Consider the following 22704-nt stretch of genomic DNA (forward strand, 5'->3'; position numbering starts at 1 on the left):
CTCTATAAGAGGGGAGAAGTGGACGTGGGATGTTAGGCTTGTTGAATTGAAGGAATCAGATCTGGTTTTCATAGAAGGCAGTTATTATGTTATTTTTGTGTTGAGAAGGAAGCATCGTGGAGTTTTTCTTTTGTTCAAAGGGGTGCTCCCTCATGGTTCCACAAGATTGGTGGTATCTCGATTGTGTAAGATCTTTAAAGGGCCAATTTTTCGCAGTCATTTGGTTGTGTCATCTCAATTCTGCTTGGATAGAAGGAAATCAGATTCGATATGGGTTTTACTGGGTTCGCACCTCTCCAGGTTGAATCCCATTTCATCACGTTCCTCTACAATCAATCTTTTGAATAAATTAGCAGCGCTCTTCTCAAGTTCCCTCCACGGTCGACGGTCTTGCATGCTATGGCCAGATTGTTGAACGACGTGGACCAAGTTGAGAATACGACGGTTCTCCGTCGTCCCCCCCTTTCCTCCTACAAGACAAGAATCGGTAGAGCAGTCTTATTCTCTTCTTCAAGTGACCGCCAATTACCACAATGCCTTGCCATGATTTTTATTTTTTATTTTTTTTTGCATTATCATTGTGACCCAAATCTTCGAGGATCTTCCACCAACGTTCAGGGTTATCCTTCTTGCTGAAGACGGATTACGGTGCTTCCCTAAACGAATCACCTATGATCAACATCCAACCATGAGGCCGAGTCCTGAACGTCTTGAGGTTCTCGTTCTTCTACTCGGACAGCTACTACGTCGGCATTCGATCTTTGTTGTTGGTCTTCCCAGGATTTCAACGCACCTTCAAGTTGCCATGAGTACATGTTTCTTGTTGCACTGTGCGCACTTATGGATCTCCGCCCGACGATCTAATTCACAATCCCTATGGGTGTCAACGCTCATTGCTCCCTTCTCGACCACTAACAACACCCGAGCACACTTTAACCCCGAGTGGTCAACCTGCATAATTCTTCTTTGCCTTATAAATGAACGGTGACATGCCGTTAGCTCGCGTTGTCCCTGCGATATTATCAAAATTGCTAGCCGTTGGTTCATACATGCTATTTTCCCCTCGATTCTTCCGTTCAGCATCAGGCTTGTCCCAGCTACAAATGTCGACCACCGTGACGGCCGACCCGACTCCAACCGACAAATCCTGAATCCACCGGTTAGTACTCCTAAACCTTCTTAAAGCTTAGTTGCATCTTTCAGTACGGATTTATGACTGTTCCGCCACCCCAACCGTAGTTAAGTAAGAAGATAGGATTGGCCACTTGAATAGTGAATGATATATATATATATTTCTCATCGGTGTCGTAAGTGATCATTTTTTTATGGAAGTGTGGACGCTCTTAGAGTCTGAATGTCCCCTATCTCATTGGCTTGCAAACTGAACACATGGATCATTGGGAGTGTAAATCGTGCCATAACCTGTCTAGTATCGTCCAATTGAATTGCGTCTCGGGTTATTTGTCGATTGATGTACTTCCTGTTAAATTTATTAAATTGTACGCCTCATTTCACAGCCTCATTTCGTGTTTAAACAACCCCTTTGTTGTGTAACACGATCCGAACGATTTTGGTGTTTTCGTGTTACATCATTATCGCAAGGCATTTTAGCTATGAAAGACTGGGAACAGTGGAGTATTGAGTTTGTACCTCATTGAAGAACTGAATGATTGTAGATGAAACTTCGGTGCGATCATGGAGAAGATAAGTCCAGCTGACTCTGGTATGTTCATGTGGTATCGATGGCCAGCAATAGAAGGAATGCGATAAGGACCCCACACATCACAATGGACTGTGTCAAACAGAGAAAACGTAGGCATGGATAAGAGGAACGATGATGTTTCCCTAATCGACATGACTCGCACAAAAAAGGAGTGAGAGAAGGAAATGTTTTCTGTAATTTTTTAAAAGATGGATGTCCCTAGCATTGATGCCACAAAAAAGAAATTTCTGAAGTAGGAGAAGATAAAAATGCCCGAGGGCTAGAAGGGATGTGATTGGAGACGAGTTCGTAAATCTCCCGCACATTCTCACGGCCCAAACCAATCCTCTACCCAATATGTAGATCCTGGAAGGTGCAATAAGTAGGAAAAAATGTTATAAAGCACTATAGGGTATGGGTGATGGTGTTAACTGTCAGGAGATTGATTGGAAATCTGGGAACATGGAGGAATTGGGTGAGAGGTAGGTATGATGAGGAAGTGGTATTGCCTAGGCCTTTGATTGGACATGTCCGACCATTGGTAATGGTGACGAAAGGAGACGGGGATATAGGCTTGTATGATGAGAGGATGGAGGATGTGCCAGTCAAGTGTTTTGAGGCCTCTGAGTCAATAATCCATCGCGAAGATGACGAAGCAAGAAATTCATGTGTACTTGATGTAGAAGGGGCAGATGTTGGTAATGGAGGAGAAGATCTAGATAGGCCTCTGAATTTTTGAAATGCATCCAGCTCAGCTGATGTGAGTGTTATTTGAAGTGCCGGTAATGGGACACTCAATGGAAAGGGTGGAATTTGATTAGTTGAAGTTTCCACTGCTGACTGGGCATTTTGCGATTTCCCATATTTCTTCCAACATTTGTCAGAAGGGTGAGTTTATTTACCATAGTAGAAGCATAGTGTAAAGAAATTCCGTCCCTTCCTGAAAGTTGGTCGACTGCCTTTAGTCCTCATAACACACGGTGCCAGTACAGCCATTGCTAACGGAGTAGGAGAGCACCCTTGTGAGACGTGTGACACTCTTGTGGTGACTCAAAATGCGGTGGAGAAGATCTGAGTGATTTCAGGAACACGATCTCCAGAGAGAAGAGAGCCCCTGATTGGCGAGGAGATACTCAGATATAGTTTTCCAAGATAGGTGCCAGCTATCAACTCCTGGTGATAACGCTCCATTGTTCACAAGTCTATCGTAGGTGGCTGGTAGATGGCCATTTCTTGAATTGCCACCTGAATTCTCCCAAAGTGAGCTTGGAGCGCGAAGTCTCCCTGCTTACATGAGAGGAGTGCTACGAAGATCTCCACTGTTTTCCAACATTGCTTCAATTGGCGTACATGTTTTCCAACGTTGTCCAGAGTCACTTGGCCGGTTAGATACGAGATAGGGGCTCGGCGATTGGCTGCTCAATGCTCTTGAATATCCACATTAATATGGCTGAAATGAGCTAATTCCAACCCGAATATGTCGATGATGTCACGCTAGGAGGTTCCTCCATTAGATGTTGACTCAAGTTGTGGGATGTCAGGTAATGCTGAAATCCCTATGCCCATAACTCATAATTGTCGCCATTGAAGGCATACGCCGGTCGAGTGAGTTGCATCGTGATAGAATGTTGCAGAGCAGCTTGTCCGAGTGGAGAAAGAACCCCTATAAATGGGTTTGAATCATTTAGATTACACATACCTCAATACTTGGCAAAAGATCACAGCTTGGAGATGATTGCCGACTAGGGAAGATCGCCGAAACTAACAGCGAGGATGCTGAAAAAATGCCAAGAAAACACAATGAGGACTGGCTGACTTGCGGGAAAACACTGGAAGAAGGCCGCTCATCTGCGAAAGTCACGCAAGTGACTGCGGGCAGCGGCTGTGGCAGCCAAGAGGTTGGAGGGTCATGTTGGATCCCTTGGCGGAGTCACCACGGAGCTCTGGGTGGAGCCGCAGTGGGGCCCTCGGTGGGGCTGTAGTCGATCCCCTGGTGGGGCCGTGGTGGAGCGGTAGGGGGGACACGGTGGAGCCGTGATGGGGCCGCAGTGGAGGCAGCGGCGAGGCCGCTGTGGAGCCTGCGACGGGGCCGCTATGGAGCCATTATGGGGCCGAAGTGGAGCCCCCAGCAGGACCTCGGTGGAGCCGCAACGGGGCCGCAGTGAAGTCCGCGGTGAGGTCGCAGTGGGGGACGCGACGAGCCAAGAGGTTGGGGGGGGGGGGGGGGAAGGGGAGGCCGCGCGGGGGCCATGGTCGAGGCAGTGGAGCGCGGGGGCCATGCCCACAGTGGGGCAGTGGTGGAGCCCTCAGCAGGGTGGAAACGGAGCCCTTGGAGGGGCCGCGGTGGAGCCTTAGGCAGGGTCGTGTCGGATTCCTTGGCAGATTCGCCGCGGAGCTCTGGGCGGAGCCGTAGTGGGGCCCTCGGTGGGGCTGTAGTCTAGCCCCTAGTGGGGCCGTGGTGGAGCAGTAATGGGGGCACGGTGGAGCCGTGATGGGGCCGCTGTGGAGCCTGCGACGGGGCCGCTATGGAGCCGTGATGGGGCCGAAGTGGAGCCCCCAGAAGGGCGTCGGTGGAGCCGCAACGGGGCCACGGTGAAGTATGCGGTGAGGTCGCAGTGGGGGACGCGACGAGCCGCGGTGGAGGCTGTGGTAGGACCGAGAGAGGCCATAGCAAAAGGCCACGGCTGGTCCACAAGAGAAGCAACGGGCAGCCAAGGAGCAGCCGCACGACGACCCTACGACCAGCGAGGAGGAGGACGATGAGGAGATATGATCACCTGATTGGCTGGTGTTGGAGAGGCCGACGAGGAGGTTGATCATTGAGGAGGACCGCTGACGGCGGGAGGACACGCGACACTTGAGAGAGATGTCGGCACTGGAAGAGAGGTGGAGCTGACACTGGATTTTACTGGGAAAAAATTTTAATTTGAGGGTCAATCGAAGCTCGGATACCATGCGTAAAAGAGTTAATGATTGTATCCTATGTGGGACAAAAGAAGGATTACATGCCTTTATATAGGCTAATGAGGGTAGGATTATAGGATTAATTCTATGTGGGACAAAAGAAGAAAGAGAGAGAGAGCGATAGTGGACCAGGACTAATGGGCCTTGTTTAACAATATCATATTGGAGCTTGGGTGAACAAATGAGATAGAAAATTTAGAAAATGAATATTCTTATATACAATTTTCGTGAATAATATATCACAGCTTTGTGGTGTGTCAATATCTTAGGGAACTTACCGAGGTGTTGCACGTGTGTGTACAAACCTGGTGTTTTCCAATATGTAACTATTAAATAATGTCATTTGGACTTTGATAAGTGCTTTCTCTGGTCGCAAGCCACGAGGGGTCGAAGATCCTTAATGTTAAATCATTCCTCTATTGAAATTTTTTTGATTCCTTTTAACGGACTCTAGTAAATTTTGACCACAAGAAATAATATTAGTCTTGGGAATAGCTGAATGCCAAGTCCATTCAGCCCCAAGAGCCCAACCTAGATAAAATATTATATGTTTATATCCTCATTAATTAATACAATGTATATTGACATAGCTGTAATGCATGGATATCATAAGAACATGACTTGAATCCACAAGCCTTGATCTACTTGAAGTAACCTGAGACACAACGACATTTTGAGCATGTATGGTTATAAGGTGATAAAGATATATCACTATTATATATTGGGGACCCGACACAAAGTAGTGTGTAACCAATAAAGGGAAATGTTTCATAAAATAGTTCTATCACTATTATCTATCTTCTAGATTTCATGATTTAACTTGGCACTCCACAGGCTGATAACTTTAACTTATTGATTGAGTTACAACACTTACCACGCCGTTGCTACGATCCCATCTCACTCTCCTTTCTCGTCCATCTTAATCCCAAATTAGTAAACCCTAATTAGCCGTTTATCATCTTATTATCTACTCTCATCCTGCATTCACTACCATATACATAATTCCTCTCATCGTTGCCTCACCCAATTGGAATGTTATTTTCCCCAATATATGTTCCTCGTGGAGACGAGACGTACTCATCGATAGCTAATTAGATTATTTAAAAGTATCATTTATAAATTTGTTTGATTAAAATCAAATTCTCAATGACATAATTTTTACTCAAAATTTGAGTTTATAGACATTTAATAAATTATATGGTTCTACTTATAAGATAATTATGGTTGATCTTGTGATCATTAGTGTGGAGACATAAATGTGACGAGTCCAGTGATCATTGCAGACTGATATTTTACATGAGGAAGCTAATGCTTTTTGATTCTCATACAAAGTGTTCATAATGTAGAGAAATTTTAATTAAAATCTTAATAAAACACAGATGCGTGTGTTTCTCACATAAAGAGTTTGCGTGATTTGAATGAAACCCTATATCAATGATCTTGATACAATATAACGCAAGTATTTGCAAACATTTAAATTATATTAAATGCATCCATTAAAGGTACAGTTATTTAAATTATGAGCTGAATGGTCTCACCGGACAATAATCAGTAAGTGCAATCACACAAAATGGAATGTTTATTATTTGGATATTTCAAGTGTAAAGTTAAATGAATACATTTAATGACAATATAAAATTTTGAAATTCTGAAAATTGAATATTTTTACTTATTTATAATCTAGAAAGGCACAATACTTATTTAGAGTAGAAGCAACCAAAGGTTGTATAATCTGCTTTATTCTGATTTTGTTGAACTTAAAATGCAACACAAGATTCTCTCAAAGAATAAGAAGGCTAATAATTATTTCAGCATTTTATTTGTCAAAAAATACATCATGTTCGTGATGGTTGACGGCTTTCTTTCTCAGAGTTATGAAAGTATGTGTCTCCCTTAGCAACACAGGTGTAGACAGATATAGTTCCGGATTGCCCAGGACATGGACAATGGATGGGAGGGGACAAAGATCGTCCCGTCCGACGTCCGGAATCAGTGCAGGAACGCCGACAGAATGTTTTTTTCATCTGAGACCTCCGGACAGGGCAGTTCTTTCATTTGAGACCTCTGGACGGGAGGATTTTTTCGTCCGAGTGGACGAATACTGTCTCGTCCGTTCGTCAGTGGACTAATTTTCGTCCCGGTATTCTTCCAATCTTCCAGACGGGACGATGTTTTCATCCTGGCACGAAAAAACTGTGCCATCCGCGTCCCTGCACTAGTATAGTTCAGGATCGTCCGGGATATGGACGATGGATGGAACGGGACGAAGATCGTCCCATCCGACGTCCGCAATCAGTGCAGGGACGTAGATGGGGTGGTTTTCGTCCAAGACCTTCGGACGGGACAGTTTTTTCGTCCGAATGGACCAACACCGTCCCGTCCGGCGGTATTGGGACAAATTTCCATCCCAATTTTTGTCCAACCTCGCGGACAGGATGATTTCTTCATCCCGGGATGGAAATACTGTCCTGTCTGCGTCCTTGCACTATACAGACAGGTGTCACTCCTGAACAAAAATTATTTCCGAACCTGGTTCCGAAGATGATACTATTAATTGTTATTCCAAACTTCTGACTTATTTAATTTGACTTTCGGTCATTTGCACATTATAGGTATGTTATCAGGGAATTATACATTTGAAAAAATATCTTAAAGACAGATCAGACTAATAATCATCAAGCGAGAGGGAGGTGGACACGGGACGGATGACGCGTCCGTTAAAATGTTTTCCCGCTCAAAAGGATGGTTAATCCGAAGGAGCAGGCGCCAGCCTCCCGATGGGGATCCGACGGCTAAGACCTTTCCACGTGGACAACTCTGATCCGTCCGATCTATAAACATGAAATCTCCACCCTCCATTTTATAGCTTCCAGTAGCGTAAATATGGGATAAAATAGGGGGTAAATTGTTATTTTCCATGACTATATAAACCAGTGCCCGAAATTCTCCAAGGGGTTTCCCTTTTCCCTCCTATTCATTTCTTCGCGCCCCAAATCGTCGAGTTCTCTCGCCGAGGTTCGGCGCGAGGTCTCCAGGAGAGCATAGCGAGCCCCTGGAGGTGAAGAAATCATCTCTCCCAAGGTGTATTTCAAAGGGTAAGAGTCACAATCCTTAATTTTCGAACTCTGATTCTGTCGCGAATCGGCGTAGTCGATCACGACGCTTTTAGAAAACCCTAACCCTAATTTAAACCCCAGCCTCTACCCTTAGCCTAGCCTTCAATACTTCTCTGAATCTCAGTGTTTTCTTATTTTTTTAAATCACCCGGTTTTATCTGAGTCTCATTGTATGGCAGAGGTGATACGTATCGATCTTTCTAGGTTATCTATCCTTCGTATTCTTACGAGAGACACTAAGTCTAAGTCTCGATTTTTTTTATTTAATTGATTTTTTCCCATCATCTGGGTCGGCTGATTAGCTCGATTTGGGTGCTTATTTCCGCAGATTTGAGTTGTTCCCTCGATTTTCTCCGCAATGGCGGATCAGAGGAATGGAAGCGGCAAAGCGGGGAGTTCTTACAGCATCGACATGGGTAACTTTGTGAAGCGCTTGAAGGCGTTTTACGGGCACTGGAAAGATCACAAATCTGATATGTGGGCAGCCTCGGATGCAATTGCTATTGCTACCCCGCCTGCGTCAGAGGACTTACGGTACTTAAAATCCTCGGCTCTCAATATCTGGCTTCTCGGATACGAGTTTCCAGAGACCATCATGGTGTTCACGAGCAAGCAGATTCATTTCTTGTGTACCCAAAAGAAGGCCAGCCTTCTGGAGACTCTGAAGAAGTCTGCAAAGGAAGCTGTTGGTGCTGAAGTTGTTATGCATGTGAAGACTAAGAACGATGACGGCACAAGTGCCATGGATGAGATGCTTCGTGCTGTTAAATCTCACTCCAAGTCTGACAGCCCTGCTCTGGGATACATTGCCAGGGAAGCTGCGGAAGGGAAAATTCTTGAAACGTGGGCTGAGAAGCTTAAGTCCTCTGGAACCCAGCTTGTTGACGTTACAAATGGGTTTTCTGAGCTATTCTCTGTCAAGGACGAGACTGAGCTCACTTGTGTGAAGAAAGCCGCCTACTTGACCTCCTCTGTGATGAAGAATTTTGTGGTTCCTAAGCTCGAGAAGATCATCGATGAGGAGCTCAAGGTCTCTCATTCCTCTCTAATGGACGATACAGAGAAGGTTATACTGGAACCCATCAAGGCTAAGGTGAAACTAAAGCCCGAGAACGTCGACATCTGCTACCCGCCGATCTTCCAGAGTGGAGGCGAGTTCGACCTCAAGCCTAGCGCCACCAGCAACGATGAGAATCTGTACTACGAGTCGACTAGCGTGATACTCTGTGCGCTTAGCTCACGGTACAACAGCTACTGCACCAATGTGGCGAGATCTTTCCTGATTGACGGCAATTCGGTGCAGAGCAAAGCTTATGAGGTTCTTCTCAAGGCGCAAGATGCCGCCATTGGGGCTCTGAAACCGGGGAACAAAGTCAGTGCCGTCTATCTCGCCGCCCTCACCGTAGTTGAGAAAGAAGCCCCAGAGTTTGTCCCCAACCTCACCAAGTCTGCTGGAACTGGAATGGGCCTCGAGTTTCGGGAGTCTGGCCTGGGTCTGAATGCAAAGAACGATCGAATTCTCAAACCAGGGATGGTATTCAACGTCTCTCTTGGCTTCCAGAACATGCAGGCGCAGACGAAGAACCCTAAGACAGACAAGTTCTCCTTATTGCTGGCTGACACAGTGGTTGTGGGTGAGAAATCTCCGGAAATCTTGACTGCCGCATGCTCGAAGGCCGTCAAAGACGTGTCCTACTCTTTCAACGATGGCGAGGACGAAGAAGAGGAGCGGCCTCAGAAGCATAAGCAGGAAGCCATGAACACGGACGCCTTCCCCTCTAAGGCGACCCTGCGATCTGACCACCAGGAGATGTCCAAAGAGGAGCTGAGGAAGCAGCACCAGGCAGAGCTTGCCCGCCAGAAGAACGAAGAGACTGCTCGGCGACTGGCCGGCGTTGGATCAGGATCCGGTGATGGACGTGGCTCCGGCAGGCCGTCTGGCGAGCTCGTCGCGTACAAGAACGTAAATGACATCCCACCCGCCAGGGAGCTCGTGATACAAGTTGATCAGAAGCACGAGGCGGTGCTGCTGCCCATTTATGGCAGCATGGTGCCCTTCCACATCTCCACAGTCAAGAGCGTGAACAGCAACCAGGACAACCGAACCTGCACCATCCGCATCATCTTCAACGTCCCTGGTGCTCCGTTCACGCCGACGCCGGACCCCTCCGGCGCCCTAAAGAACCAGACCTCGGTCTTCCTCAAGGAGATCACCTTCCGGTCCAAGGACCCGAGGCACAGCAGCGAGGTCGTCCAGCTGATCAAGGCCTTGCGCCGCCAGGTCGCATCCCGAGAGTCCGAGAAGGCGGAGCGGGCCACGCTGGTTACCCAGGAGAAGCTCCAATTGGCCACAGGGAAGACGAAGCCGGTCCGACTTTCGGATCTCTGGATCCGACCTGTTTTCGGCGGCCGGGGTCGCAAGCTCCCCGGCACGCTCGAGGCCCATGCCAACGGCTTTCGCTTCTCGACCTCCCGCCCTGACGAGCGGGTCGACATCCTGTTCAGCAACATCAAGCACGCCTTCTTCCAGCCGGCAGAGAAGGAGATGATCACGCTGCTTCACTTCCACCTCCACAACCACATCATGGTAGGCAACAAGAAGACGAAGGACGTGCAATTCTACGTGGAGGTGATGGAGGTAGTGCAGACCCTCGGCGGCGGCCGGCGCTCCGCCATGGACCCGGACGAGATCGAAGAGGAGCAGCGGGAAAGAGAGAGGAAGAACAGGATCAACATGGAGTTCCAAGGGTTTGTGAACAAGGTGCATGATCTGTGGGGCCAGCCTCAGTTCAAGGGGTTGGACTTAGAGTTTGATCAGCCACTGAGAGAGCTGGGCTTCTACGGCGTCCCTCACAAGGCCTCTGCCTTCATCATCCCCACCCCGAGCTGCCTCGTGGAGCTGATCGAGACGCCTTTCCTGGTCATCTCTCTGGGGGAGATAGAGATTGTTAACTTAGAGCGGGTCGGCTTCGGGCAGAAGAACTTCGACATGGCGATCGTGTTCAAGGACTTCAAGAAGGACGTGCTGCGGATTGACTCGATTCCGAGCAGCTCGCTGGACAGCATCAAGGAGTGGCTCGACACGACGGATATCAAGTACTACGAGAGCAGGCTGAACTTGAATTGGAGGCCGATCCTGAAGACCATCACAGACGATCCGGAGAAGTTCATTGAGGATGGTGGGTGGGAGTTTCTGAACATGGAGGCGAGTGACTCCGAGTCGGAGGGCTCGGAAGAGTCGGACCAGGGGTATGAGCCGTCGGACGCCGAGCCGGAGTCGGCGTCAGAGGAGGAGGCCTCAGACAGCGAGTCGTTGGTGGAGTCGGAGGAGGATGAAGACGAGGATGAGGAGGAGCAGGACTCGGAGGAGGAGAAGGGGAAGACGTGGGAGGAGCTTGAGAGGGAGGCCAGCAACGCTGACCGCGAGAAGGGGGACGAGTCTGACAGTGACCAGGAGCGTCGCCGTCGCAAGAAGGTCACTGTCATGGCCTCGAAGCCCCGCCTCCCCGACCGCTCCCTCCCCTCCAAGAGACCCAAGCTCCGTTGACCTTCCATTCATCCATTTCTCAATCTTCTCTCTCTCTCTCTCTCTCTAGCTTATGTGTCTTTTCAGTGCATGCAACTAGTAAAGAAGCTGGTCTTTTGCGTCCCATTGACCATACTATATTGGAATAGTGTTGACCGTCTTGGGGCCCCCCAAAAGTCAACGAGTATCCATTTCTATATCTTTATCTTAGTTCCTAGGTTTTTTTCAGTGCGACACGGGAAAATACATTATTGGTTCTTTGTATCCGGTTGACCTTATTTTTACTGGCGTTGACTACCCTGGACCTTAAAGGTCAACTATGTCGTCTTCTTCGTTGACCATCTCTGTCTGTCTCTCTCTCTAGCTCCTGTGTTTTTTCAGTGTGACAGGGAAAACAAATGTTCTCTATCCTGCCGTTATACTCCATGAAATTCGTCTCCATCGTTGACCATACTTGAGTGTTGACCGGTGGGTAGGTTGAAAGTCCATGAAATTCGTCTCCATCGTTGACCATACTTGAGCGTTGACCGGTGGGTAGGTTGAGAGTCAAACCAACCAGCTCCAGTTAGCTCTTCTTTTTCCTCTGTGTGAGACTCCCAAATCTAGAGAGTTTGCCATGGCACTGGTGCTGCAGTGGTACGACGGGCTCTGCTTTCTTCTCGTTGGCGCGGCGGCGGCGAGTACCTGTTATTTAATATGGCTGCGCCGTTGTAGCAATGGCGGTGGCGGCGGCGGCGGCGGCAAGGGTTTTGCAGAGTTCCATCGCGAGTGGGGTAGTTGCTGGCGCGGCCTAAGCTCGAAGTGGCTCCTCGCCGGCCGGGTGGCGTCGGCCGCGGTCATGGTGGCGATGCTGGCGGCCGACGTGGCTGCCTACGGCGCCGACATCTTTGTCTACTACACAGAGTATGGACAATTCCCCCTCTCTCTCTTCCACGTGGCAGAATTTTATTCCTCCACGTCAGCGCTGAGTCGGATAAAGCAATCCTAGAGATCAAGGATTGTACACGTGGCTCGAAATCCAACCGTCAGCGCTGAGTCGGATGGTTTTTGGAAAAGTGCTACGTGGCCCAAATCTCACCATTGAATTTCATAGGGCGAGATGGTAAATTTTCCTGAAATTTAGGGGCATATTAGAAGGGAATCGAGCGATTGGTTGTTGGCTCTCGAGTAGAGTTGAAGTTGTTCTTCCTGTTCTTCGTCCTCTTCCTACGATCGACGGAGAGATTGCGAAGGAATCAATGGAGTATTGGAATCGATGGCAGGTTCCTGTCTGTGCAATGATCATATTCATTCCGGCTGTCGTCGCGGCGGTTTTGGCCTACCGGAAGAAGGAAATTCGGCCAAGAGCGGCCAATCTTTGGTGTCCCTGCTGGAGAAGATTTCCTGCTGTGTGGTTGTTGTGTTTCCGTGGTTTCTTCTTCATCTCTATGGCTTGCGCTCTTAGCCTGATGATCCGGGCCCACGGCCTGTCTTCCTTCTATTTCTACACGCAGTACGAAGCATTTGCTCGATTTTCTGTTATTTCGTCCATTTTTATACGAATGTGATGAATTTGAGTTTTTTGGTTTTTAAGTTTCTGATTTAGCTTTTGAGTGATTTTTTGAGGATCATGCGTCCATTACGAGAGAAAGTGAACCATCCAAGTGCTTCTCGATTCTGGAAATTACTTATGGACGAATGTATTTACGTGCAGTATGAAGCATTTTATTGATTTCTGCCATTTTTTCTTATTTTTTTACGAAATGTGATGAGAATTTGAAATTTTAGTTTTTAGTTATTTAGGGATTGCTTGAGAGAGAGTGAACCATCCACGTGCTTCCCGATCTTCATAATGACAGGTGGACGAATAAAATTTACGCACCGTATGAAGCATTTGATCGATTTCTGCTATATTGCCCTATTCTCATACGAAGTGTGATGAAATCGGATACTTTAGTGCACAAGTGTCTTATTTTAGGTACTTAGCAATTGCTTGAGGAATGTGCGTCCATCATGAGAGAAAGTGAACCATCCAAGTGCTTTCCGATGTGTGAATTCATTCAGAAAGTGCTGCCCGTGTGAATTTTTGTTACTTTGTTTGATCTTCATTTACTCTCAGTAACTTTGACATTTTTCTCTGTCGATTGAATGCAAGGTGGACCTTTTCCCTTGTCATCTTCTATTTCGCGGTATGAATGTATTATGAAACATTTTAATTATTCGCCTTAGATTTAGCAGAAAATAAAGATTTCCTTTTCTGAGCATAAATTCACTTGTTTTCTTGTCTAAAGCTTGGAACAGTAATATCTGCTCATGGTTGGTGGGCTTCCTTCAAGCGTGCTAATCACAGGAGGGAAGAAAGAACAGGGTGTTTAGAAAATTTAATGGATCTAGAAGGGGTAAGATCGGCAAATGTCCTTCAAGAGACAGATTTTGATGAGAAATGTAAGAAGGTTGGATTCTGGGGCTGTACACTGCAAGTAGTTTACCAGGTCAGAAGTCGTCTTCTTATTTATTTGTTTATGATGTTCGACTATACTATTTGAAAAATGACGTGGAAACAGACCTGTGCCGGAGCTGTGATGATGACTGACGTTGTTTTCTGGTGTCTCATCGTTCCATTCATGTCCAACGAGCATTTCACCCTCAATCTTGTAAGACCCATTTGATTTTTTTCCTATTTTCCGAAGGAAATATCATTCTCTTCTTTCATAGAAACCCCTTAAAGGTCTTCTTTCATACAAAATCCAATATTATTTTATCTCTGAAGTGATTTTATTCCTTTTTCAGTTGATGGGAAGCATGCATTCTCTCAACCTTTTCTTCCTCCTCCTGGACACTGCCTTGAACAGCATGGTACCTCTCTCTCTAAAGAAAAATAATATAACCCATGGAGATGGTCAATACTTCTCTCTCTTTGTGCAGCCCTTCACCTGGTTTGGCATGTCGTATTTCGTTCTATGGAGCTCCATCTATGTCATTTTCCAGTGGATCCTCCATGCATGCGGCTTCCAATGGTGGGTACTTTCTCTCTCTTACCATCTCAATCTATCTCTCTCTCTTCCTCTTACCAAATATTATCTTCCAGGTGGCCTTACCCTTTCCTCAAACTGGACACCCCTTGGGCTCCTCTATGGTAAACACCTCTCATCTCTCTCTCATCCCCTTTCTCTCTCTCCTTATTGAAAGAAATAATCGCAGGTACTTTTGCATGGCTTTGGTCCACGTACCCTGCTACTTTTTCTATTATGGGGTGGTGAGGGCCAAGGACCGGTTCTTCTCCAAGTGGTTTCCCGGCTCGTATATTTCCTTGTCGTCGTAGATAACCGCTGACAAATAAAGGCTTAGTGAAATTTTTTACAACCCTTTTTCCCTAATTTTATTGTTATGTCTCTCTCTACCTGATGCTTTTTTATCATGACGCGTGGACGGTGGTTAGGATGATCTTAAGTTGCCAAGTGGCTCTCCCATGCGACACGTTTCTGACATGCATCTCCCTTATTCTAACTTATAAGAATGTATCAGGAATGGTAGGGGTGTTCGTCTCTCTCTCTATCTATCACTCTGTGTCTGTGTCCATCTCTCTCTCTATCTCTCTAAGGGAAGCTCAGAGCGGGGAGGATGCCAGGCCTCACCATCGGTGACACAATCCCCAATCTGGATGTAGAAACAACCCATGGCCGATTTCGAATCCATGACTATATTAATGGTGGCTGGGCAATCATCTTTTCTCACCCCGGTTCGCTCTCTCTCTCCCTTTCTCTTTTGATTTTATGGCTTTATATATCTTGCTTCTACCTGTTTTTGTTTGTCTTTCTATCTCTATAGCTGTCTACCTGTCTATTTTTTTCTGTCTTCCTATGTGTCCATCCATCTGTTAATCTTTATCCTACTCGATATGTCCCTATCTCTCTCTTTATCTCTCTCTATTATGTAACTATTTCTCTATATCTCTCACTCTCTCTCCTGACATTCTCTCTCTCTCTCTCTCTCTCTCTCTCTCTCTTTATTTCTGTCAACTCTTCATCCTACTCGATGTTCCTCGCTCTCTCTCTATTATAACTACCTAATCTACCTACTCAACTGTTATCTGTCAATCTGCATCATTTCTAAATCAAGTATATTTAAAAAAAATACATCAAGTATGGTTTAATATCTGTACGCTTCTGTCTTACTACTTAGTGAATGTGATTGTATTTATCTATATATCTCTCTCTAAATGCATCTGTTTATGAAAACATGGGTTTCATCTCGACGTCTTTCTTTATGCTATGCCAACTTGGTTTTCTCTCTTTCTCTCTCCTCTCTCTCTCTCTCTAAAACAGGGGACTTCACACCTGTCTGCACTACGGAGCTGGGAAAGATGGCTGAATACGCAGAGGAGTTCAACAAGCGTGGAGTGAAGTTGCTGGGTCTCTCCTGCGACGACCTTCAGTCCCACCACGACTGGATCAAAGACATCGAGGCCTTCACTGTACTCTCTCATCTCTCTCTCTCTATCCATACATAAATCCATGATGGCATACACTTATAGTAATGCGACAGATACAGCCAGTTTTATCTCTTCTCTAACTTTGTAGACAATGATAATAGAATAATGAGATACAAATTATTGGCATGCTGCATGCATGGACTTCGGGAAACCCCCATCTTTCTCTCATTTTTATATACATTTATACCATCATGCATACATGTATGGCGATGTAATTGAACATAAATATCCAATATCATATGGATACGTACATATCATGCTGCATGGAAACATCTGCATATAATATTCCCCTGCCATGAAAGGCCTTAGACGGATGACGGCATATAATATTCATCATCTGTCACTCGTCATCCTTTTAATGATTCAATTATATATTCATGATTTGAATTATATATTTTAGCTAATATTTGTTGAGTTATTGCTTAGCCGGGTTGCAAAGTGGGGTACCCAATAATAGCGGATCCGACAAGAGAACTACTGAAGGAGCTGAACATGGTTGACCCAGAAGAGAAGGATTCTTCTGGGGCCCACCTCCCCTCGCGGGCCCTACATATAGTCAGCCCAGACAAAAAGGTCAAAACCCCAAGTCAACTCTAGATGATGTGGCAACTTCTGACTCTGCCACGACGTTGGAACAGGTTAAGCTCAGCTTCTTATACCCGGCCACGACGGGGAGGAACATGGACGAGGTGCTGCGCGTTCTGGAGTCCCTGCAGAAGTCCGCTGCCCGGCCGGTGGCGACGCCGGTGAACTGGAAGCCAGGGGAGCCGGTGGTCATCTCGCCGTCCGTCTCCGACGACGATGCCCATAAGTTGTTCCCGCAGGGATATCAGACCGCTGACCTGCCTTCCAAGAAGGGCTATCTGCGCTTCACCAATGTCTGATGGCAGAACTCCTTAAGAAAACTGCACCCAACTTCTCTGGCCCTTAGGCCAAGGTATGTAAAATATGTTGGAGGTAATCTACTTTATTTTGAAGAACAATCACACAGCACTCTTGTTCAATATGTTTGATTTTAGGGTCAGATTGCATGGTGTACAAAATAGGAAGAAAGTTCTTCTGTTTCCTTATGCAATTACTTTAATCGTTTGATTCCCTGTTCTTGTTTCTAAACATCCTGTTTTCAAAAGGATGACGCAAAAAACTTCTTCAGGGATATCATCAATGAGATTGAAATGGAAACAGACCGCTTTGTCCCTCCCTCCCTCTCACAATCTCCTTTGTCCCTTCTTGTTTCTCTTTCACTTCTTCTATCTCTTTTGTTTCTTCTTGTTTCTTCATCATTTCATCTATCTATCTGTTTCTCAGTAAATTTTTCTATGTGTCTCTCTCTCTAGTTCCGCATCTCTCTCTCTATCGCCTTCTTCATCTGTCACCCCTCTCTCCCTCATTTCTCTCTCTCTTTGGGGTCCTTCTTGTTTGACACCTTCCTCATTTGCCACCCCCTCTCTTCTATTATCATTTTGTGGGGTCTCTAATAGAATGTCTAAGGCCCTTGTGACCGATGGGGCGATAGCATGAGAGTCATTTATGGTTCTTTGCATCTTTTAGATCATGAGGTGGAGTTTTGGATTCCGTGGGCTGGAAACTCAATAGATATACTTAATATATCATTTATTAATATAAATGAAGATATATATAGTTTGGAGTCAAAGACTATCAAAAGATATACTTCAAGTCACTGAAGTTTTCATGAAAAGTTAGTGATAAGTGTAAATAGAAGAAGGCGCCGAATGAGCTTCAACTAGGTCAATTCCCGTCTTGGCTCTGTTCCACTCCGACGTAATTCTAATGTCTTAAAGACAACATTTCATCAATCACATGTGAATCATTAAAATTAAAATGAAGAAGAGATTCAACTTATCAGTGATCTCATGGATACATGTAAATATAGTACACTTAAGCAGCACAACATTTCTTGTTTGAGGGAATGAGAAGTCATGAATATGGTCCGTACTGAGGTCATTTGAATCTGTTTCTATCTTTCGGTGGGCCAATTGCTCACGGCCATAGTGCCGAACAATGAGTTTTTTTAAATTTGAATGAAGTCAATGCCATAAGGAATCCATGGTTAACACCCATTCTCTATAATTTTATAAGTCCTCCCTCACAAAAAAATTAGATAAAAATTTAGGAAGAGTATGCCAATGAATGACTTCCTAAATTCCGCGTCAAGCAAAACATTACTTGCATATTATTTCCCAAAATGGAAACCATATAGCTGAATTCTCAATAAATGGGAGAAGTCTGAAATTCGAAATTGACCGGGTATATGCCTAGATATGTTTAATGAATTTTTTGTGTATTTTACATTTGGTGAACATGTTGATTATCGCCTGGGTACAGCACATACAGTTGTGTCAGTTTGGCACCTAAAAAACTCATTCAGTATAAATCATGTATCCATCAATGACTGATATAAAACGGATACATAAAATTTGATCAATTTTTTTCATGTTTCATTGTCTTTCTTATTAGTTGCCTAAATAAATGATCAAAAGAAGCAAGCTATTTAATTAATAATTATTTGAAAATATTAATCAAAGGTCGAGGTAAGGTATCCATAAGATAACAGCTTATACTTATCTTATAGATAGCGTACCTCAACCTTACTGAAACACTAGTCTAGAGACATTTTTATATAGGACTAAAAAAAACAAATGACTCCGGAGAAACTGATAGACGAATAGGATCCTGAAAAGGAAAGTGAGGTTGAGATGAAAACTAAACCAAGAGGCAATCCAAAAGTGAAGAAAAAGGTCAGCTTCCATGGTTTCTTATAAGATAAGGTGCCTTCTGATCTCACATGAGAGACTAAAACCTGAATTCTGAGTCACATTCATTTTGAATCATGGCATATCTTCGAACAAACCATGAACGCTCAATTTTAACTCACAGTTTCTTCAATCAAAGGTGAAAGAAGGAATAAAAGTGATCCAAGGAGAAGATATGCAAGAAGTGGTAAGAAGTAATTAGAATATCCATTCACAGATATAGTGTAGGGACGCGGATGGGATGGTTTTTCTGTCCCAGGAAAAAAAATCGTCCCGTCCACGAGGTTGGACGAAAACCAGGACGGAAATTCGTCCCAGGACAAACGGACGGGATGGTTTTCGTCCAGTCGGACGATAAAAACGTCCCGCCTGGAGGTCTCGGACGATGGACGAAAATCCGTCGGATTTGCTTCCGACGGTTGAGATCTTGCCACACGGCTTCGTTATATCAATTCCTTGACATTTTGCATCAAAGTCCCTACTTTTTTTTTGCTCCCAAACTGACGCCCCCCCCAAAGTAATTGTACATATTTCCCTCTGCTTTCTCTCTCCTCCATATTTGCCTAAAAAACTTAGAAAATCAATATTAATTCAATCAGACCTTGGAACTATTTTTATTGGATTTGGTCTGGGACGAGGGATGGGACGGTTTTTCGCCAGACAGGAAGAAACTGGCAAAGTCGGGACGCGAACAAGACGTCCCTGCACTGATTCCGGACATCGGATGGGACGATCTTCGTCCTGTACCGTCCATCATCCACGTCCCGGACGATACAGAACTATATTCACAGATATCATCCGTCATCCGTCATCCGTTATAAGGGTCCATTTACAAATATCCAAAATAAGAGCACTTTCTAATGAGTGTTCTTCTTAAAAAAAAAACACTCTTTGTAGCGATTTCCTTCATTCCTTCTCACACAACTCTCAATCCGTAGCAATTTCCTTCATATTCTTCTCACAAATCTCTCAAACGGGAGCGATTTCCTTGATTTCATCCTCACAAAACTCTCGACCGGGAGCAATTTCCTTCATTTCATCCTCAGAAAACTCTCGATCGGGCGCGATTTCCTCGTCTTCCGCCGTATTCGATCTCGTGATGAAGTTATCGGGGCTGAAATCGGTAGAAAACGCGCACGATGATTCCATATGGGCTTGCGCGTGGGTTCCGGCAACGGAGAACAGACCCGCGCTTCTCTTGACGGGATCTCTTGACGAGAGCGTGCGTCTATGGCGGGCCGACGGCCTCGAACCCTTTTTGCCGTCTCCCAGCACGGGGCACTGCCTTGGAGTGGTGTCCGTCGCGGCGCATCCCTCTGGAGCCGTGGCCGCGTCGGCCTCTCTTGATAGCTTCGTGCGTGTGTTCGATGTTGACAGCAATGCCACCATTGGTACTCTCGAGGCGCCGCCTTCTGAGGTCTGGGGAATGCAGTTCGATCCCAAGGTAGAGTCTTCATATTTTCTGTGATTGGGTTTTGTTTTTTCTGGTGATTGGTTGAAGTTTTTTGGTCTGTGATTATTTGATGTTCCTGTTTAAGCTTCCTTTTTCTTTGGAGTAGTGCTGATTGTTTTAATTGCGATTCATTCTCCTGTTTGATTTTACTTTGACATGGACTGAAGTTTTAATCGCGTCAGTAGAGTCTTCTGATTTTCTGTGATTGGGTTTTGTTTTTTCTGGTGATTCGCTGAAGTTTTTTGGTCTTTGATTATTTGATGTTCCTGTTTAAGCTTCCTTTTTCTTTGGAGTCGTGCTGATTGTTGTAATTGCGATTCATTCTCCTGTTTGATTTTACTTTTACATGGGCTGAAGTTTTCTGTGATTGGGTTCAAGTTAGATTTTATTTCTGCTGAGGCGTAGAAGTTTTAGTTTGATATGTTTTCAGAATGCCTTAATGATGAATTTAATTTTACTCTTTAATCTTCTCTATTCTTTGGGGAAAGATCAGGCGGTTTGTTGCTATCTTCTTAGTTTCTTCATGCATCAATTCAAATCCTTTTTAGAACACATTTATCTCCTATTAGCACCGGGTCAAGATATGTATACTAATCAGGTATTTCATTAGTTTGAAAATAAGCAGTTTGGAAATAAATAATGAGGCATACCGTAATGTCTTCTAGGGATTGAGATACTTCTCCATGGTCACATTGGTTTGAGGGAAATTCTCTTTTACTTGGACACCCTCAACCATGGATATTCTCTAAATACCTTGATAATCGCTTCACGGGCCTTCATTGGTATTTTGCATTAGTCCCCCAACAGGATCATGCCCATTACATGTAATTTTGCATCAAGATCAAGAAATAATAACCCACTTGAAAAATTCAACTCTTTTTGGAATCTCCATAGTCAGAATTACAATGATCAGTTTGTAGATGGTCTGGGAAAAAGAAATAATTAAAAAGAATTCAGTTTCTTCTCTACACAAAGGCCTTGATACAATATTCATATCTAAGACGTATCAATTCCAAAATACGATCAATATTCCAGTAGAAAAGGAGATCTCGACAATGCAGTTAGAAAGAAGTAGAGATTTGACTGGAGATGATCTTGACGGCTCCCTCCTGGTGCGCTCCTCCTAGATATAGATCCGGATCGTCCTGGACGTGGACGAAGGACGGGACGGGACGAATTTCGTCCCGTCCTACGTCCGACATAAGCTCAGGGATGAAGGACGGCACGGTTTTTCGTTCACCGACAAAAAATCTGTCCGATCCAATAATCTCGGGACAATTTTTCTTCCCGTCCAGTCCTCCCGGGACGAATTTTCGTCCCGAAATTCGTCCCGGGACGAAAAAACACATTTTATATTTTTAATGTATTATAATAGGTTATAATATATTATAAATTGTACTAGCAAGGCCACGTGACAACATCTCAACTGTCGGATGTGAATCCGGCGGTTTTTCGTCCAGATTCATCCGTCCATCGTCTGGAGACCTCCGGACGGACGATTTTTTCGTCCCACGGGATGAAAACCGTCCCGTCCGGTGGTCCCCGGACGAATTTTCGTCCCAAAATTCGTCCTTATCCTCGGACGGGACGATTTTTTCGTCCCGGGACAAAAAAATCGTCCCGTCTGGGTCCCTGATCTATACTCGTAGGTCTTGGCGGTCCTCCTCATCGGCTGGACTCCTCCCTCCAGGTCGTATGGCAAGGTAACGCGATCGCGGCTCCTCCCCTCTTCGCTCGTCTAAAACGAGACTTCTTGCTCAAGAAAAGGTAGTCATTCCATCCCTGGGTGTTCCCTTCTTATTTATATGTCCTGTCGGGGTTTCACTTATGCTGGTCAACTGTCCATTGACCAGATCTGAGCTTTCTTCTTCTATCAGGCCTGAAATTTGAGCTCTGGTGTGAAGCCAGGCGCAGAAGTCCATTTTTTTTTTGAAATCTAAAAAAAAAAGAAACTCCATTTTCCTACCTTTTCAGGGGGCAATGCTGGCTGTGGCAGGAGGGAGCAGCGGTGCGGTGAAGCTCTGGGACACCTCCACATTCGAGCTCTTGGCCACGCTGCCTGTAACTCCCCCTAACCAGCAAGACCAGCAACCCCCGCCACGGCCAGCGTCGAAAGGAAGCACCCCCGGCGGCAAGTTCGCTCTGTCGGTGGCCTGGAGCGCTGACGGGCGGCGGCTGGCCTGCGGCTCCATGGACGGCACGATCGCCGTCTTTGACGTGGCCCGAGGGAAGCTCCTGCACCAGCTTGATGGCCACTTCATGCCAGTGAGGTCTCTGGTCTACTCTCCAATGGATTCTAGGGTCCTCTTCTCGGCATCGGACGATGCACACGTGCATATTTATGATGCAGAGGGGAAGAGCCTAGTGGGCGCCATGGCCGGGCATGCGAGCTGGGTTCTAAGTGTTGATGCTAGCCCGGATGGTGGCGCCGTTGCCACTGGCTCGAGTGACCGGACGGTGAAGCTTTGGGACATCAAGATGAGGGCGGCAGTTCAGACCATGGGTACTCATGGGGACCCTGTTTGGGGGGTCGCCTTCCGGCCGCCTGGCGGTGCGGGTGTTCGCGCTGGACGACTTGCCAGCGTCTCTGATGACCGAAGCATCTCTCTTTATGATTATTCCTGAGGAGAAACTGCCCAGGTGCTCACTCTTTGTTTCTTGTTTTCCAAGGGGTTTGGGAAATTTTGTTTTCTCTGCT

At 45.7% G+C, this 22704-nt stretch overlaps 4 protein-coding genes across 5 annotated transcripts; all 4 read left to right on the plus strand.

Annotated features, from left to right (window-relative positions):
* The first annotated feature begins 7622 nt into the window (after positions 1 to 7622).
* On the plus strand, positions 7623 to 11505 carry SPT16 (global transcription factor C). The gene is made up of 2 exons (XM_078580007.1): positions 7623 to 7761; positions 8111 to 11505. Exon 2 carries the CDS (start codon positions 8141 to 8143, stop codon positions 11327 to 11329), a length of 3189 nt encoding a protein of 1062 aa, XP_078436133.1. The 5' UTR covers positions 7623 to 7761; positions 8111 to 8140; the 3' UTR covers positions 11330 to 11505.
* Positions 11506 to 11831: 326 nt separating this feature from the next.
* LOC144706920 (protein rolling protein) lies at positions 11832 to 14687 on the plus strand. 2 transcript variants are annotated; one of them, XM_078580008.1, is made up of 8 exons: positions 11832 to 12211; positions 13443 to 13476; positions 13579 to 13779; positions 13852 to 13941; positions 14078 to 14143; positions 14213 to 14304; positions 14376 to 14423; positions 14489 to 14687. In XM_078580008.1, the coding sequence occupies exons 1-8, from the start codon at positions 11925 to 11927 to the stop codon at positions 14607 to 14609; spliced, it is 939 nt and encodes a 312-aa protein (XP_078436134.1). In that variant the 5' UTR covers positions 11832 to 11924; the 3' UTR covers positions 14610 to 14687. The 2 variants fall into 2 exon arrangements, with proteins under 2 accessions (XP_078436134.1, XP_078436135.1); XM_078580009.1 differs by lacking the exon at positions 11832 to 12211 and adding an exon at positions 12461 to 12800.
* A 205-nt stretch (positions 14688 to 14892) lies between these two features.
* PER1 (1-cysteine peroxiredoxin 1) lies at positions 14893 to 16767 on the plus strand. Its single transcript, XM_078580010.1, has 4 exons — positions 14893 to 15026; positions 15613 to 15761; positions 16206 to 16352; positions 16418 to 16767. Exons 1-4 carry the CDS (start codon positions 14909 to 14911, stop codon positions 16661 to 16663), a joined length of 660 nt encoding a protein of 219 aa, XP_078436136.1. The 5' UTR covers positions 14893 to 14908; the 3' UTR covers positions 16664 to 16767.
* Positions 16768 to 19446: 2679 nt separating this feature from the next.
* On the plus strand, positions 19447 to 22704 carry VIP3 (Transducin/WD40 repeat-like superfamily protein). The gene is made up of 2 exons (XM_078579726.1): positions 19447 to 19997; positions 21981 to 22704. Exons 1-2 carry the CDS (start codon positions 19653 to 19655, stop codon positions 22629 to 22631), a joined length of 996 nt encoding a protein of 331 aa, XP_078435852.1. The 5' UTR covers positions 19447 to 19652; the 3' UTR covers positions 22632 to 22704.

Source organism: Wolffia australiana, chromosome 8 (genome assembly GCF_029677425.1).
Source record: "Wolffia australiana isolate 7733 chromosome 8, ASM2967742v1".
NCBI classification, from domain to species: Eukaryota; Viridiplantae; Streptophyta; class Magnoliopsida; order Alismatales; family Araceae; genus Wolffia; species Wolffia australiana.

What these genes read in the sequence shown, in the direction of transcription:
- SPT16 (XM_078580007.1), top strand. Translation starts at nt 8,141, where the DNA reads ATGGCGGATCAGAGGAATGGAAGCGGCAAAGCGGGGAGTTCTTACAGC.
- LOC144706920 (XM_078580008.1), top strand. Translation starts at nt 11,925, where the DNA reads ATGGCACTGGTGCTGCAGTGGTACGACGGGCTCTGCTTTCTTCTCGTT. An exon ending in AGCATTTCACCCTCAATCTT is followed by an intron (nt 13,942 to 14,077) that starts GTAAGACCCATT and finishes TTCCTTTTTCAG; the next exon opens with TTGATGGGAAGCATGCATTC. An exon ending in ACACTGCCTTGAACAGCATG is followed by an intron (nt 14,144 to 14,212) that starts GTACCTCTCTCT and finishes CTCTTTGTGCAG; the next exon opens with CCCTTCACCTGGTTTGGCAT.
- PER1 (XM_078580010.1), top strand. Translation starts at nt 14,909, where the DNA reads ATGCCAGGCCTCACCATCGGTGACACAATCCCCAATCTGGATGTAGAA. An exon ending in AAGACATCGAGGCCTTCACT is followed by an intron (nt 15,762 to 16,205) that starts GTACTCTCTCAT and finishes GTTATTGCTTAG; the next exon opens with CCGGGTTGCAAAGTGGGGTA. An exon ending in TAGTCAGCCCAGACAAAAAG is followed by an intron (nt 16,353 to 16,417) that starts GTCAAAACCCCA and finishes ACGTTGGAACAG; the next exon opens with GTTAAGCTCAGCTTCTTATA.
- VIP3 (XM_078579726.1), top strand. Translation starts at nt 19,653, where the DNA reads ATGAAGTTATCGGGGCTGAAATCGGTAGAAAACGCGCACGATGATTCC. An exon ending in GAATGCAGTTCGATCCCAAG is followed by an intron (nt 19,998 to 21,980) that starts GTAGAGTCTTCA and finishes CTACCTTTTCAG; the next exon opens with GGGGCAATGCTGGCTGTGGC.